This window comes from Dermacentor variabilis, chromosome 2, assembly GCF_050947875.1.
Source record: "Dermacentor variabilis isolate Ectoservices chromosome 2, ASM5094787v1, whole genome shotgun sequence".
Lineage (NCBI taxonomy): Eukaryota > Metazoa > Arthropoda > Arachnida > Ixodida > Ixodidae > Dermacentor > Dermacentor variabilis.
This window is the reverse complement of record NC_134569.1, coordinates 106735686-106750828: the sequence shown is the minus strand read 5'-3', so window position 1 is coordinate 106750828 and position 15143 is coordinate 106735686. Positions and strand designations below refer to the sequence as shown.

The following is a 15143-nucleotide window of genomic DNA, read 5'->3' as shown; positions in this document are numbered from 1 at the left end:
CTTCTCCCGGAATCATCTTCAGTCCATCGTATTGCACAAGAGGCGATGAAGTCTGCAGTTACCTTTCTTACGCATGCTCAGCCTCTTAGGAAGTGATAGCTGGCGGTCACGGTCATTACGTTGCCGTCGCCACCGTCATAAGGCGGTAATGTCGTCTGTGATGTCGTACCCTGCTCTTGCATTATTTAAAAGGTCTTGGGATCCTCGTGATAGTCCTCTTGGAAGGGAGTTGTCTGTTACAGGGAGGTTCTTGCACAGCTAGACTGCACAGTACTTCGCTCTAGCTTCTCACGCTTTCCAAGTAATCATTACATTGCTCCCTGCCTTTGCATGCCCCGAAACAAGCACAGTTGTTGGGCAACAACCACAGCAGGTTAGTTCGAAGCAACGGCAACGTTCCTCGATGCCTGAAAGTACTAGCGCGGGGTGTGGTTTGCGAATAAGCTTTCCGGAAGGCTTGTCAACATGACAGCACCTCTGGTGCAATTGTGGCAGGCTGCTACGTCTGAAAGTTTTACGAATATATCGCTCACACTTGAAATCTGGCAATAGTGTCAGCAAGTTTGATCAATATGGCAGTTCGACATATGCTACTTCAACTGTATACGCATATCCTCTGAGTCCAAACTCGGTGCAACGTGGTAACCTTGAGTGAGGAAGTAAAAATTAGCGTCTTCTACGCCAACGCTTATCGGCTCCTGAAGATTCTGTAAAATACTCAAACCTGTGAAAACAGGCACAACTGGGTATGCTGTGTCTATATTTTAATTTTTCTTCTGCTGCTGTTGCCAGTGTCGATTTGCTACCCTCTTATTTTTGTTATTGCTATCCGTTTAGTAGCTGCAGCGAGTGTCCAGGTGATCATCATGACACGGTAGCTCCGCGGTTCAACTGTCCCTTAGGTATAGCTTCTGTCAGCACCACCGTATGAAATGTGAATTGTGGGGGCTATGAGAAGATATTAGGAATTGCCGCATTTCGAGCCCGTAAGCACTTCCGACGCCACTGCACGTGGACCTTACCTGCCAGCACAAGTGGCTTCAACAGCAATATTGTCACGTAGTAGTGATGGTAAAGAACGCAGTAGCAATACTGTGAATGACGAAACTAACGTTTTATCGGGCGAACCTGTGCCCACAAGAACAGGCTACACTCAAAGCACTACGATAGCGGCGAACATAGTCGGCGATCGCTGAAATCTGAACTGCCGGTCAAGCGCGTCGGCTTTTATAAATGGGCCATCGAAGGTTCCAGAGTAATCGCTGGTTCCCGCGCATCTCCCAGAAAATTCTACACGATTCGCGTCACATATGCAGTCAGATTGCGCAAGCTTCGGTGACAACAGACAACGGGTAGAAACATTGATAACATTCGAGAAACTTCCGATGCGTGCGGACCCGTCGCGCGCTGAGCGATAACGTTTGTTAGACGGTGAAAAGCGGTCATCCGAAAAGAGAAACAAGTACACGCGTCAATATCTAGTTCGACTATCCCACTGTTCCCATCCAACAAATCGTTTGTGACATCCACAACTGCTGGCTAATGGTGAGTGATAGTGACTAAACATCGCCCCATAAATGTATTGGTTTCGGTACGAAATAAAATTTTAATTAGTGTTAAATTCATGCAGCTTCCGTGCCGGACACAAACAAGTTGCGATACAAACGAACGACAGAACTGGGCATATGGGAGGAAGAAGCAACGAAGTGTGTTCTCAGAAAAGCCCATGGTAAAGTAAACAAAAAAAAAAAAGATCAGAAATCCGCTGTTCGGCACTGCCCATTCCTTCCATGGTGTTTCGACACTTGCTCCGATGTTTCGATATCCCAGCGATTGCTGCGCCAGCCGCAGTACCGTTTATTATTTTATTAGTTTTTTTGGTAGCCGGTACTTACGTGCTGCCAATCACCAAACTCCCAATCGCTTCGCCAATCGCAGAGCTGGCTTTCAGGAACGTGCGACGAGTGCAGTATGCAAAAAAAAAAGAAAACGAAGGCTCCCGAGGAGCCTAATTTATTATCACAGTCCTTAAGCCGTCGAGCATGTTTTGACGCTAAAGCTTTTCTTTGTTGTCGCAAGTAAACTTGCTCCAGACCTCGCCGTCTCAACCAAAAGGGCACATCGCCAACCAAAATCGGCGCAACAGTTTGTAGGTGGCACTGACGAAAGTCTCGGGTGACATCGGGGAAGCGAGCGGCGATGTAGCCTTTGCACAGAGCCGGCTGGGCACCTGGTGATGGCGTGCTGATGGGAACCCGTGGGAAAGCCTCAGTGTGTCGATGCGCGATCTGCGCTGCCCCTGAGCTTATTTCGTGGTTGTCGTGCTGGTCGTCTATTTGCCGCCTCTCTTCGCTGCCGCTAGACGTTTGTGCAGCGGATACTTGTACGTCCATCCATCGCCAAGCGGCTCGAACACCTGCGTCCACGAAATTCGAAGAAACAAGAAGACCGAAACAAATTTCGTGGGGTCATATGTGCGCCGTGGCGCCATAGCGGTCATAATGCTCGGCACGTCCTTCGGTCGTAAATTTGATTCCCACTAGCATAGACATGTGTTTTCTGGGCTCTGTCTCGAGATTCTCATGAACGGACACAGGACACGAAATCGCACCACTGAAAATAACGGCTAGGCCTGGGAGGAGTAGTGCCTCGATCAACTGCCACCCTAACGCAGACGTGACTCTTTCTCGAGTCTATGCTGCCTGCGTTGCAAAATCACTATATATGGTTGCGTATAGAATGATTCCAATTTTGTCTCCTCACGAGGAAGTGCCGACGAACGTGCGTATTGAGGGAAAAAAGGCGGCGAGGTGCATTGCGCTTGTTGGAAACTGCCCTAATCAAAGCTTTGTGGAAACGTTTCAGTTAAAAGCTATGCGCAGACACACATGGTTGTGCAATTTTATTTCCACTTAGGCGCATTGAGCACGTCTTTCTCCAATCACAGATTTACTGTTCTATTTTATTTTATTTTATTTTATTTTATTCGAGTTAACGCGTACATAACCGTTCGTGTTCTGCACCGAGCTTGGCAACATAGCGAGTACGTGCCTTCCGGATAGGACGCTTCTTCTCGGCTTTGAGAACGCGCTTCGGTCCGATTACACAGGTGCGAATTCTGCAGAAACGCACGGTGAAAAATCACTTCTGCAGTATTCCGCAAGGTGGGGGAAGTATTACGAAAGGGGAGAAAATGTCATCCTCCCGAATGTAGCAAAAGCTACAAAGGAAACCAGTGCGGGTTTCTCGGAAAGAATAACGCTCTAAAGTTGAGGAAAAATTCGTTCAGGTCCGGGATTCGAACCGGGGACCAACGCCTGCCTGGGGCGGTTATATCCACAATGCGGGTTTTTATGCGATAACCCTCATCAACTCTCTGCCACCGAAAATGTTCACGCGACCGCGCGACATTCACCACGCGACTCGAGAGACCTAGGTGCACCAATGCGGATTACAGTTTTCTGGATCGTCCCAACTTACTACTACACTGTCCCACGGATCGACTCAATTTACTAGGCCATAAACTGACCCAGAAGACACGCCCAACCAAAGGGAGAAAGTAAAGGAAAGCTTTCCTTTAACGAAACAATTAGGCAGTTGAAGGTAGATATTTGTTGCAGTGGCAATACCCGGGCACCGTTGGTTGCTTAATTGCGCAATTCCGCAGAGAAAAGAGCATGTCACCGGCACCTCTGTAGGGTCAGTACAAATGTCTATATAAGCCAATTCGTCTGCTTCGCGACCGCTTTGTCATCTGCTCGCCGACAAGTATACACATACCAAACTCCGGAGTGGTAGGAAAATCAAGCTCCGATTTAGAAAAGATGCGCATTTTCGTGCGCGTAGCGCTGAAGAGGAAACTGGCCACCACGCATTTGCATTGGAAACTTCGACCATGAATACACAAACTCTGCGGAGCCCCTGAGTAAAAGCCCCCACGGTCCCGCTGTATTTCAAGTACTGCTTGGTTGTCCCGTCTGGCGGGAGGCCCAAGAACGCATTTGGCCAAGTCAAAGCGCAATATTACGTTCAGCTGAGACGTGCCCGAGAATTCAGCCATTATCATTACGACAGTGAATCGCAGACGTGTGATTTCTTTCATGCCTTGATGGCGAAAAACAGCCAACATGACTATAGTTCACACTATCTGGTGAAGGTGCTCTTCCACTGTTATTTTGTCCTCAAGTGTCCAGATGCTGCTTTCGGAAAGCCTTACGCAAATATGCATTAAATATTTGAATCAACATAGCAGGCGTAACCATGACCTGCCGTGGTGGCCTAACGGCTATGGCGTTACAGGATCACACCACAGGATCACAGGATCATGTGACAGGATCAAATCTCGGGGGCCGCGGTGGCCGCAATTCGATGGGGGCGAAATTCAAAAACGCCCGTGGGTGCTGTGCAAAAAAGAAGTATCGGCGACGCTCAACTGCATGCGGGACCACAGCATGACGTTTACAGACTTGCATTCGGGCCCGCAAAACTCTTGGTAGCTTCTTGACATCCTTCTTACTTCAGTTCGCACACAGCAACACAACTCAAACATGATAAAAGGTGAAATTTGCCCACTCCGTGCTTTCCTCGGATGACGTAAGGAACGTAATGTTTCCATAATGGGGAACTCGTCATTATTACCGGCTTGACCCACTGCCATTGAAAGCGCGTTACTGGCACAGCATACAGGTTCTTCAGGGAACTCTCTGCTCTAGAAGTGATCAAAGACAGTTGCCTAGCAAACCTTGACAGCTTTTTCTCCCTCTGCTCAACTCTACCTCAAAAGCGAGGGCTAACCACAACGTGCTCTTTAAAGCATCGTCGCGGAGGAGAAAAGCAATAAGTCCAGGACTCCTAACGAATTTGTGCCCTTCAAGAAATACTGCATGCTGAAAAAAAAAAGAAAAGCGTGTGGTCAAGCTTAAAAGCACCTTATCCTTCGGCGTCGTAGCGGGGATAAAACAAAACGAAGAATTGGGAAACAAAACGTGCCGTTTTGAAACCTATGCTGGCGTACTGGGTTGTGGATTTGGTTCTTCATACACTGAAAAGCGACTTCTCATTTAACAGTGTTCTTGCCGAAATGGCCAAAATGACCCAAAATGGTAGGGAATAACTCCTTTGGAAATTCGAAGGCTTCTTGAGGCCTCACTGTCAGACAGTACATCGCGTGTGGGTGCAATTGCTTTGTTAATTGCCTGCAATACAAATGTGCCACAGAATCCATAAAAATGAACCCGTTCTTTTCAGGTGTTGCACAAGCGCTAGAGTCTGTCCACAAAAACTTTTTGGGATTGAAGACTGCCACATTTTTGGGCAGCAAAAAGCTTTCCGTTGGCATTGAGTAGCATTACTGTGGTCCTATAACGTAAAATTATTTCATTCCGATTCTATCCCAATATCCCGACGACAACTTTACGTAACCGCCGGCGCAAGCATATCGCGGTGACCCGCAGCATTGTTTGGGTAGCACAATCAAACGCTTGCCTCGTTTGTGGAAGGTCACCTTTATTTGCATTCAAAGGGAGTGGCGTTAATTGCCAAGCTTGCCAGGTCTTTCTCATCTAATTGGCTGACGTGAGGAAAGGGGGCACGCAGAAGTGGAGAGGGTTGCAGTGGTAACCAGCCATTGCAGTGATAACCGGATGAGAATAGCGGCGCCAGCGACTGCGATTAGTCCGCTTCCCCTGACTTAGCTTGCGGTGGCTGGTCGAAAATCGTGACGGCATGCAATGGAAGATTAAAAATGCCGCTAAGACTGATCTTCAGCGAAGAAGAGTTGGCAGGTCATTGTCATTTATATGCCAAATGGGCTCGAAAACCATATATGGCCATGCAAATATTTTTATTATGCGCAAAAAAATCAATTCTCCGAGTAGCCAGTGATAAAGCGAAAGGCGGGCAGCCATCTTGTGTGTCTCTCGGAACAGGGCAGTCCCCTGCTATTCCGAAAAAAAAATGTTCGGTTTTGTTCGGCGGGTTATATGGTGCATCTTTAGTGCGTACATGTCACCTTGACGTGACGAGTTTTCGCGTTTTGTGACGTCGCGTGACCGACAGGCGAAGTGGAAACATTTCGAAACTGTTTGACCAATACCGGAGTGCTAATAATGATAAAGGCGTAGGATCGGAAATAATGTTTTGTTCGGATTAAATACGTATAATGAGTGTGTATGCGTCAAATCAGATGGGAATTTTTCGCGGTTTTCATGACGTCGTGTGACAGACAGGCGAAGTGGGCATGGCCCGAAAGTTTTTGATCAATCATGGATGGTAAATGACAGAAATTGACTAGAAACATATTGAAATAGCTTTACGTTATAGAGCCTCTACTTTGCTCGGAAGCACCGTCGTGAGATTTCATTCTTCTCTAAAGAAAGTGCGCCGGGCCTACTGGTATTGCTAGCCGTTTGCCAGATGACGTATTATGTGCATCGCAGTTTCGCTAAAAGGAGACCAAAGAATTACATTAACTCGGGCTGATCCACAGATCACTTTGTTAGAAATCGGCCTGCACTGGTTCGGTGGACAACGCAAGCTAACAGAAGGCTTTTTTTTTTATTTAGCAGAGGGAAATAACCTTTTGTGCTTAATACATTGACAATTGAAATCTATGTTTTCAATATTTTATTTCGTTGTATGTATTAGTCTGCTGCACTATATATTGTTTGTTTTTTACTATACTACAGCAGCGAAGTTCCTTCTTTCTGTACCTGCACTCCGTAAGTGTGCTTCATGATTACCGTCTACGGGCCTCTGCTGTAACTTTATTTTACTCTATCTGTCCTAAAACCTCATCGTGAGTACATTACTGCATATAGCGCACCCTAAACGCAATGCCGTCCATGCCTGGTAACGGCTGGGTGGGCCTCCGCGAAGCTGCTTAATTGCAGATTTTAACTTAGACACCCAACCAGATCGTTTCTGGTGAATTAAAAGCGAATAATAATGACGTTATCACATTGTCATCGCAATCACGCGGTGTCACTCGATCACGCACCCTGGTCTCCCACTTGCCGTTGGACTCCTTGCGCGCCGCCGCCTCTTTCCGTTGTTGGTCTTCCAGCAGTGATTTGGCCTCCGTGGCCTTCTCCACGTCCTTGCGCTTCAGGTTTAACGTCACGTCCTTCCACAACCTGCCCGGACGATGAAGAGGCAACATGTTTTAGGCGCATAGGGCTGATGGTTTCGCCATGCTCCCTTATCGTATACCGACACATTTCAAGCAGGATGTACTTTTTTTTTATAAAACTCAAACGGCAGTAACTGCAGCTGATCGAACTTTATCAGGCTATGTTTCCGGCAGTGAGGGCAAGGTGTGAAAAACGGAACTGAGGATAGGCTGGTATGCCTGCTTGTGCTCTCACTTCGTCAGTAGCAAGCGTGTTATGCGGTGCGGTGGGACAGATAGGGGGGGGGGGGGGGGGGGACGTCGTCCTGCATTCACGCGACGCCGTCACATGTTTCGCGAGCAGGGCAGCTGCTGCGCAAAACCCATAGGCACAGCTGTTAACGACTTTCGTAGACAAAACTCCAAAAAGGCGTTAAGGCTTGAGTGGAGATGTACTGCGCACTAAAACCTATATGTGCGACGACGCGATTATCTTGGGAAGTGGCAGCGGTCTTACTTTAAGAAAACCCTGTCCAAGGTGTCACGAGAGACGTCGAATACGAAAATGACTCTTTCGTGTATCTAGGCCAATCAGTAGCTGTTAACGATCACCGCTGTAGAAGAGGTCAATACACGCGTTTCTACTGATCACGGTAGCTAAACTTCACGACGAATCCATCCATCATTGGGAAGAAAACCAACTGGTAGAGACGGCGATCCCTCTTCCGCGCTATTAATAAGGTATCAGTAACTACACGCAACCACCTTCGTATCTATGTAACGCATCGCTCATTGAAAACTCTGGGCTGAACGTGTCACGTAACGACTGCGAGGGAGCAGTCCTTCTGTTGTCTAGGGATTGGTGCTTTGCCGGACACAACATGCGCTGGCATTCATGAGACAGGGATGTTGAGGGTGGACAAGGAAACAGTATTCCCTTTAGCCAAAATGCCATTCATTCACTCTGAAAGGCCCGAATTATAATCTCAAATACAGTTAAGCCGTTCTTTCTCGGCCACCACCGCCTCACCTGCGCGACTCGTGAGCCACTTGATCTTTTATCGGCTGGACGATCTTCCTTGTGATCGGCATGGTTGTCGTGTCGACGAAGGTGACCTCGGTCTGTGGAAAAGCGGCACTCAACACAATTTTTCATGACAAGCTCGTACCCATTGTTAGCTACAACACTATAAAGCTAACAGACAATGGCGCCCAGGAAAGCATTTAAATTGCAATGTATAAATAATAAAGAACTACGAAATAAAACCCTATACGAGAAGACGACGTCGATGAGAGCCGACACACATGGGCTCCCAACCGTGGCAAAAGTCTTTTTCTTTCTGTGTTGCAATAAAAAAAAACATTATTTACCATGCGTTATCCCGGGTTTCATTGTCTGTTAGCTTCATGAAGTTATAACTAGCAAACAAAAAAAGCCCCTCAATTCTCCTTGTTCTTCCTACTTAATTATATGTTGGCAGTTCTGGCATACGGTGCCACAGTGAAACAAAATTCCGTCAGCACCTATTAATTACCGCGTAAATATCTCACTCCTATAGTGTGTGTACGTCCTTAAAGCTATGATGACTGCCTATATTAAGTGCTGCCAGGAAACCAGTCTCAGGTGGCCGAGGTAATTGTTTCTTCGAGCGTTATCTTGTGGGGCAAAAAAACAAGAATGCTTAAAGTTTTATTCTTTCTTTTCATTTCTTCATGAATTATTATATTAGCATATTATTAAAAATAATTGTGCCAGCCTGGAAGGATTCAGTAAAACAAATGCTTCCCGCCCAATACGAGAGGCTACGGCAAGCTGCAGTGTGCCGTGGAAGCCAAAATATTCACGTCGATCTCGACGCTTTTTTATGCACTCACGATCTACCAACGCCTTTGCGTCGCACGAAACGGAAGTTTGCCACCGACTCGGGCGCCGCCTTTCAGTTCCTGATACGAGTCATATAAAGATACACGAGTCTTCGGGTCTAGCGAACACACGAAGTAAGCTCGGGCTGCCGTTTCACGCCTGCTAACGTGCGCTCAAAAAGCAATGAAATCCCAAAATTTCGAAACGCAGATCGCATTCGGTCTCTTACCCCGTGAATGTTCTTGGCAGTCATGACACCGTTCCACTCGCCAGAAACCGTGAGGAAAGGTCGCTTGTCGTTGGGCGGGAATATCTCGGCCGTCAGCTGGTGCTTCTTGCCTCCGATCATTGGCTGCACATCATGAGTGGAACGTGTCATTGAACTGTTCGCTGGATGGTGCCAGGAGAAATCGTGGGGGTCTGACGCTTCCAAGCATGCACAGTTTGGCTTCGAGGGACGTCGCGCATATATTGGAGGGCTCTGGATATATATTGGAGGGCATTCCGTCTCCATAGGAACGCCGCGCCACCGCTTTTGGTAATCGAGCCCGCAACCTCGAGCACAGCGGCGAGACGCGATAACCGCTGAGCCACCGCAACGCGGGTTGTGTAGGTATATGTATCAGAAACATTTGAGAGAAACCGCAGTGACGAGCTGGAAGGGAGAGAGCAAAACCAACTTCTTCATTCCTGTAAGACCTCTGCGCCATCGCTTGATGCGACACAACGTTACGACGAGGAGAGCCGCAGAGTAATTCGTTGGGCCCCGTGAATGACTGTTCGAGAAGCATGCAAGGGAAGGAGGGCGGAGGATATATATATATATATATATATATATATATATATATATATATATATATATATATATATATATATATATATATATATATATATATATATATATATATATATATATATGTGTGTGTGTGTGTGTGTGTGTGTGTACAGGAGAGCAATTAAAGGCGGATACGGGCGACTTGGCATATATACTCACTGCAGCGTGGCACTTCTAGAAATGAATATATTGTTACAATGTCAAAAAAATAAAGTTTGTCCGCTTTCGGTGTGACGTTCCTGCAGTCGAGCTACAGTAGCCCTATAACGCATATTTCAGTGACGACTGCCTCGGATTATTAAGAACAGATGATGCAATACATATGATTTACTGATCAAGCTTTTTTTCATATCAACGGCGGACGTTTAATATTTTCACGATAATTGTCAGTGCAATTGCTAACTATCGGCTTTAGCGGATGCGGACAACTACAGAAATTAAGCCGGCTAAGTTCTCGAAGCTAACGTTGGGTGAAACGTTTCGTGCTTAGCATCTGTTTCGAGAAATACCAGGTCAAATGTGCGTGCCGTGAAATGGCAATATCCTTCCAATAGCAGATTTTTTGTACTGCGTAGCCTTTCTCGCTCTCGTTGTAAGGGCGCCTAACAACGGCCCCCTCAGCTTGGTGCTTAGAATGCTCCCTTATTAGCCCCCCTTCAGCCCAGGCTTAATTGGTTCCGTTTCCATCAACTCTTCAATTAACTATACTGCTACGCATGCCTTCCTGGCCGAGGTGCAGCCTGTAAAATGTAGATGCGCTGGCCAATGTGGCAACGAAAGCCCATATTTTGCGGGCAACCAGCAGGCGCCGTAGCACAGAGCCTACAGCGCGAGTGCAGGAAGCAGTTTTCCGTAAATACCCTGCTATATCGCGTCACCATCATCATCATCATCATCATCATCATCATCATCATCATCATCATCATCATCAGCCTGGTTACGCCCACTGCAGGGCAAAGGCCTCTCCCATACTTCTCCAACAACCCCGGTCATGTACTAATTGTGGCCATGCCATGCCTGCAAACTTCTTAATCTCATCCGCCCACCTAACTTCCTGCCGCCCCCTGCTACGCTTCCCATCCCTTGGGATCCAGTCCGTAACCCTTAATGACCATCGGTTATCTTCCCTCCTCATTACATGTCCTGCCCATGCCCATTTCTTTTTCTTGATTTCAACTAAGATGTCATCAACTCGCGTTTGTTCCCTCACCCAATCTGCTCTTTTCTTATCCCTTAAAGTTACACCTATCATTCTTCTTTCCATAGCTCGTTGCGTCGTCCTCAATTTGAGTAGAACCCTTTTCGTAAGCCTCCAGGTCCATTTCGCGTCACCGAGTCGGCCGAAGTGCACGGACGTGTCGTCGGCGCGCTCCGCAACCACTGAGACTCCGCGACCTTCACCGACCGCCCTTGACCGCCCTTGCCCGGGCCGCTTTCGCCACGAGTCATATGGGAAGCGGCTTTCTCGCAATCGGTCGGCCGAAAGGAACGGACATGTCGTCGGCGCGCTCCGCAACCACTGAGACTACGCGACCCTTCACCGACCGCCCTTGACCGCCCTTGCCCGGGCCGCTTTCGCCACGAGTCATATGGGAAGCGGCTTTCTCGCAATCGGTCGGCCGAAAGGAACGGACATGTCGTCGGCGCGCTCCGCAACCACTGAGACTACGCGACCCTTCACCGACCGCCCTTGACCGCCCTTGCCCGGGCCGCTTTCGCCACGAGTCATATGGGAAGCGGCTTTCTCGCAATCGGTCGGCCGAAAGGAACGGACATGTCGTCGGCGCGCTCCGCAACCACTGAGACTACGCGACCCTTCACCGACCGCCCTTGACCGCCCTTGCCCGGGCCGCTATCGCCGGGATTCATATGGGAAGCGGCTTTCTCGCCGTTTCCCACCGACCGCCTTTTCTTCCCGGGACTTTGTTGCCGCTCCCCGCGCCTCTACAGCTCTGAAGCAGTTCCAACGCGGCTGCCCCTGCCGGGGCCATAGCTGCCTTGGCGTGTTTTCTACACCATGAACCAAGAGCGCCAAGCGACCAGCTCTTCCGAGGCCCATGTTCTAAACGGGCGTGCAAAGGGCCTTCGGCCAATTCACCGCTCTGCTTCGATGGAGCATTTATCTACCGCAAGGTCATTTCCCAACGAGCATAAGACGCAATCGGCGACGGAGAACGCCGCCGCACGTTCCTCGACAACAACGAAGACGCCCGAGGTGGACACCGCGGGAGTGGCCGCCGATCCCATCGTCGCCAATTTTCCCTCCCAACAGCGAGAGGTGGACACTCCGACCAGGGAAAGGATGGAAGAAGATGCTGCCCCGAATATTTTACGACGACAAAACTGACGACGACACAGGTGGCTGTTGGAAGACAGTCATACATAAGCGACGCATCCGTCAAACGCGCGCTAAGACGCAACCCTCCGAGAACATTTTGGGCATTCCGGACGCCTCCCAGCCTACCGTACGCAAGCGCATTCGGAATCAGAACCTCCATCAACTTCCTTTGCACGATGAAAAGCTAATTCTGCGGCCTCACGGAGGACTTTGTCTCGATAAGTGGGCGCGCCCAGAACTCGCCAGTGCTCTATGGAGTGCAGCCAGCTTGGCCACCGAGGATCGTTAGGACATCATATTCCGACTGCGACCTCAGCAGAACTTGGCAATCATCAACACACCCCAGTCACACGTAGTCGACGCATTGTACAAGGTGAGGGAGCTGAACCTTAGTCAGCAGGTCTATCCCATCGCGACATATTTTGCGGCCCCAGACAACTCATGCAAGGGAATTGTTCCTGGCCTTTTGCCCGGTACACCCTCTTCCAAGCTAGTGGATGAGCTTGTGGCTCCTGGAACTCAAATACTTTAAGCACGAATGATGGGTCAAACCAACGTTGCGTTGGTAACATTTGAAGGACTTAAAGTGCCTCGCTACGTACGTTTCTACGGTGCAGAACTCCGCTGCTACCCCCATCGACCCCGCTAACTGGTTTGCAAGATATCTCACAAGCTCGGCCATTGGGCTGATTACTGTCCTACGCCGCACCTGGTCATTTGCGCGACGTGCGGGACTGACAACCCCACCCCGTCACATCCGTGCACCCCACACTGCAGATCCTGTGACGGCACCCACACTACAGCGGATCCAAACTGCCCGCTGCGTGCTAGGCAGACACTGAACAAAGCTTGGGTGCGGAAAGCTCTCGAGAAAGAGCAGCGTGAGCTCCAACCCTCCAGCGGCCCGACCACTACCACAGATACTGCGGAGACCCGAACGTCGCGCGCCCCAACGAAGGAGACCAGAAAAGTCCGGTCGGAGACCCGTTCGAGACCCCGTCGCAAGTTCAAGTCTCGGCCCCGATCCCGCGAGGCATCGGTACGCCTCCCAGAGAAGCGCCCTCCTTCCCCATCTTCACAAACAACAACCCGACAAGAAGGCCCTGCAGACCAACGCCCCAGCCAAGGTGACCCTGGTCCCTTCAGGGGTGCAGCGGACCCTGGATAAGAAAACAGCAATGGAGGCGCCTCGGGAGGTAGGTCGGGCGGAGGGTCCCCCACAGCTCGCTCCGCCCCGTAAATCTCTCCCTACCCCTTCACCTCTTACCAATTCGTTACCAAACCCGATCCTCTAATAGAAATAGCCCGCCTACGTCGTGACATGGAGGCGCGCTGTGAGCGCCTGCAAAAACAAATGGACGCGCTGGTGGCAGACATGAGCACTAGTATGCAGGCGGCTCTGGACAGGATAGAACGCCAAATGGCGGCCCTTCAAATAGGGATTACGGAGCAAGTGGAATCATGTATAGAGTGCACTTTCGCATGCATGCAAGTTCCTGAGCTTAGCGGTAACAACGAAAGCGCGCTTTCCGACCAAGGCTCTCGGCCGCAACCTTCACATGTGGGCACCCGGCGCCCGCATCCCTATGCACGACCGCCTACTTCCTCTCGCGATGATGATGGTGCCGCGTAACGCGGAGCAATTAGTGGTGTGGCAGTGGAATTGTAGGGGATTCCGCCGAAAACGAGGTTCCCTACAGCAGCATATCGCCACATCCACGAACCCTCCCGATGTCATCCTCTTACAGGAAGTCAATTGCACCCCTTCTTTATCCGGCTACAGCGCGCTCTCGGGTGTCTCTCCTCTTGTGGGAGCCTTAGTTTCGAAACATGTTACATGTTTCATGCATACCACTAACATTGACATTCCTCACCAAATATTGGACAAAATTACGCAAGGTAAACGCAGCGAGAGCCTGTTTATACTCAATGCATACAGTTCCCCCCGTTCGCGAACGCACTGTTTTCAGCACCTACTAACAGAATTTGGTAAGTTTGGACGGGTTTGTGTGGTGGCCGGCGACTTTTACGCTCCGCATACTGCATGGGGTTACGTTAAATCGCAGGCTAAAGGGACCCGCTTATGGAATGCCATCTGTAACATGAGATACACACTGCTTACCGACCCATGCAGAGCACCCCACTCAGATGGGCAACAGCGTATCTCGTGAGACCTGCCCTGACCTTACCTTCGTGCGCAATACTGGCCCAGTCGTTGCGCACGGGCCTTTAGAGGAGCACCTTGGTAGTGACCACTAAATTGTAGCGACCACCTTGTCATTACGGGGTGCGCGCAGGCCCGAGCGAAATGTGCGTATAACTGATTGGGCGAAATTCAGGGTACGTCGCCAGGACCCACCTGAGCGCCAAGGGTACGAACGCTGGCTTGACTCTCTCGCACAAGATCTAGAGGCCACCACGAGCACACTGCGCACAAAACCGAGACACCAGACATAGACCCGCATTTACTTCATCTTTGGAACGCCCGCAGAGGGTTGACACGACGATGGAACGACAACGGCTCAACCGCAAACTTAGGAAACGTATAGATCAAATTACACGGGAATCTCAGGAGTATGCAGAGATCCTTACGAGGAATAACTGGCGTGGATTTTGCGATCGCCTCTCAGGCACATTGAGCACAGCAAAAACGTGGTCGATTCTTCGCTCACTCACAGATCCCACCACAACAAAGGGAAAAACATTTCAACAGCTGCTCATTCTAATGCACGAGTACAGGGACGATGTCTCGACATTCCTCGGAGAGCTAGAGAAGCATTTCATACCCACAGGACCGCCGCCGCAGTACCCTGACTATCCTTATGTAGGCGAGGCGAACGAATTACTCGATGCAGACATCACATCTGACGAGGTGCGGGTGGTCCTACAAGACCTACGCCGCAACACGGCACCGGGAGCCGACCACATCCGATTCGCCACCCTTCGTAACCTCAGTGACGCGGATATTAACCACCTCACCCATATCTTCAATGATTGC

At 49.6% G+C, this 15143-nt stretch overlaps 1 protein-coding gene across 1 annotated transcript in view; it reads right to left on the bottom strand.

Moving 5' to 3' along the window:
• Nucleotides 1-1996: 1996 nt before the first annotated feature.
• Nucleotides 1997-15143, bottom strand: part of LOC142572486 (oxysterol-binding protein-related protein 9-like) — a 49923-nt gene continuing 36776 nt past the window's right edge. Inside the window, exons 10-13 of the mRNA XM_075681641.1 lie at nucleotides 9202-9324; nucleotides 8139-8230; nucleotides 6998-7133; nucleotides 1997-2416 (exon numbers count right to left, since the gene is read on the bottom strand). Of these exons, the coding sequence (XP_075537756.1) occupies nucleotides 2333-2416; nucleotides 6998-7133; nucleotides 8139-8230; nucleotides 9202-9324 (435 nt within the window). The 3' untranslated portion in view covers nucleotides 1997-2332. The remainder of the gene's footprint in view (nucleotides 2417-6997; nucleotides 7134-8138; nucleotides 8231-9201; nucleotides 9325-15143) is intronic.